This window comes from Puntigrus tetrazona, unplaced genomic scaffold (genome assembly GCF_018831695.1).
Source record: "Puntigrus tetrazona isolate hp1 unplaced genomic scaffold, ASM1883169v1 S000000006, whole genome shotgun sequence".
NCBI classification, from domain to species: Eukaryota; Metazoa; Chordata; class Actinopteri; order Cypriniformes; family Cyprinidae; genus Puntigrus; species Puntigrus tetrazona.
The window spans coordinates 455,329-456,870 of record NW_025047686.1 but is presented as its reverse complement, the minus strand read 5'-3'; the positions used below and the strand labels follow the sequence as shown (position 1 = coordinate 456,870).

Sequence of the window (1,542 nt, the reverse complement as noted above, 5' to 3'; positions counted from 1 at the left end):
GTTAGTGCATGCAAGGTTTATATTAAAAAGTGCTGTTAATGTTATCTAAATTAAACTTGCATAGGATCATCATTCAATACTATGATATATAAACTACCATGATATTATCAGTGTTACCATCCCTGTTTCATAACAATGATTTTTTTTTTTTTAAAGAGAGGTTTCACGGTCCGCCTCTCATAAGCAACCCCCCATCTCTTTGGAAATCATTTCTTATTTATAAATCCTCCTCTGTACATTTAAAAGCACGCTCCACGTCTTCCCATTNCTCTCTCTCTCTCTCTCTCTCTCTCTCGCCGTACCGCAGACAGAGTCTAAATATAAGCTAGCGATACATAAAGCCCCTCTCTCTGTCTGAAGACATGACGACGTGTCTGACTCTGATGATCATCATGCTGTTTGCAAACAGGAACTGACAACAAAATGTGGGAGAATCAATTAATTCAGCAGATCATTATCTAAGCCACTACTTATGGGCTGTTGCACCGATTCAAAAAAGGGGGAAGTTAAAACAAACATGCTATTTTGTGCGTTTATATATTATTATAGTTAACATTTGCCGTTATTTTCATAGTCTTTCTGCTATACGTTTGTCATCTTTATTAATTTTACTTCAAGTTTGAATTCATTTTCGTTAGTATTTGATCTAATATTTGATTTTTTTATTTCAGTTTTAATTCAACTAACAAAAAGGTTTGTTTTTTTTAATGAAATAAAAAGTTTTAGTTACAGTTTTATTTATTTTAGTTTATTTCTCAATTTAAAAAAACATTTTTATAAACATGCTTACCGATATTCGGGTGGTTTAAATTCTTCATGATTGTGACTTCTCTGGAAAGCTGTTGAAGAAAAGATCATAACTGAATGTAATCAACATGTCACGACGAGTTGTTAAACAAAGGCTTTGCGCCATCTTTCAGCATTAACTTGAAACGGGAAGCTAAATACAGCTGGACTCTGTCATTGTCACAGTGAACNAAAAAAAGAGGCTGAATCCTCGGCTCTCAATGGAATGGAAGAGTCATGCATCTTTAATAGTGCTATAGTAGGCAGACTGTGTTCCTGAGCTGTTAGCACGTACTGCTTTCCACGTCCTGCTCTCACAAGCGTAGCTGTAGCTTCGGAGAAGGTGCGAGAGAGACGCGGTGAGATTTTGGACCGCAGGGAAACACTTTCGGTACATCATAAACCCAATCCAATTCTCACCACATGACATTCTGTGAGTTAGACCCGCTATAAAACACTGCACTGCAAAAATCTGTATAAGAACATGATGTACGAGATTTCACCATGCTTCCCCAGCTGATTAAATCACTGTACATTAGACAATTGGACTAGTTTAAATATGCAAAACAGACATCATTAAAAGAAATAAGCATACATTTCTAGAACAAAAAAAACCTGAGTTTGCAGTTTAAATATCTCTTTAATCAGTCACTTATAAATCAGAAAATACAGTCAACAGACAGAAAAATACATGTTTTTAGAAATTAAATAAATTAGGAAAATTATATATGAACACGGCCCTCTGTATGGAGCTTT

The 1,542-nt window shown here is 35.1% G+C and overlaps 2 protein-coding genes across 3 annotated transcripts in view; both read right to left on the bottom strand.

The window, feature by feature from the left end:
- The window catches only part of LOC122332182, a 31,269-nt gene that overhangs the window by 8,193 nt on the left and 21,534 nt on the right, over window positions 1-1,542 (bottom strand). Inside the window, exon 24 of the mRNA XM_043229483.1 lies at window positions 791-839. Coding sequence (XP_043085418.1) covers window positions 791-839 — 49 coding nt within the window. The remainder of the gene's footprint in view (window positions 1-790; window positions 840-1,542) is intronic.
- The window catches only part of LOC122332221 (MAP/microtubule affinity-regulating kinase 3-like), a 9,721-nt gene continuing 8,919 nt past the window's right edge, over window positions 741-1,542 (bottom strand). For both annotated transcript variants that reach the window (XM_043229517.1, XM_043229516.1), the window contains exon 4: window positions 741-839. In XM_043229517.1, coding sequence (XP_043085452.1) covers window positions 756-839 — 84 coding nt within the window. In that variant the 3' untranslated portion in view covers window positions 741-755. The remainder of the gene's footprint in view (window positions 840-1,542) is intronic.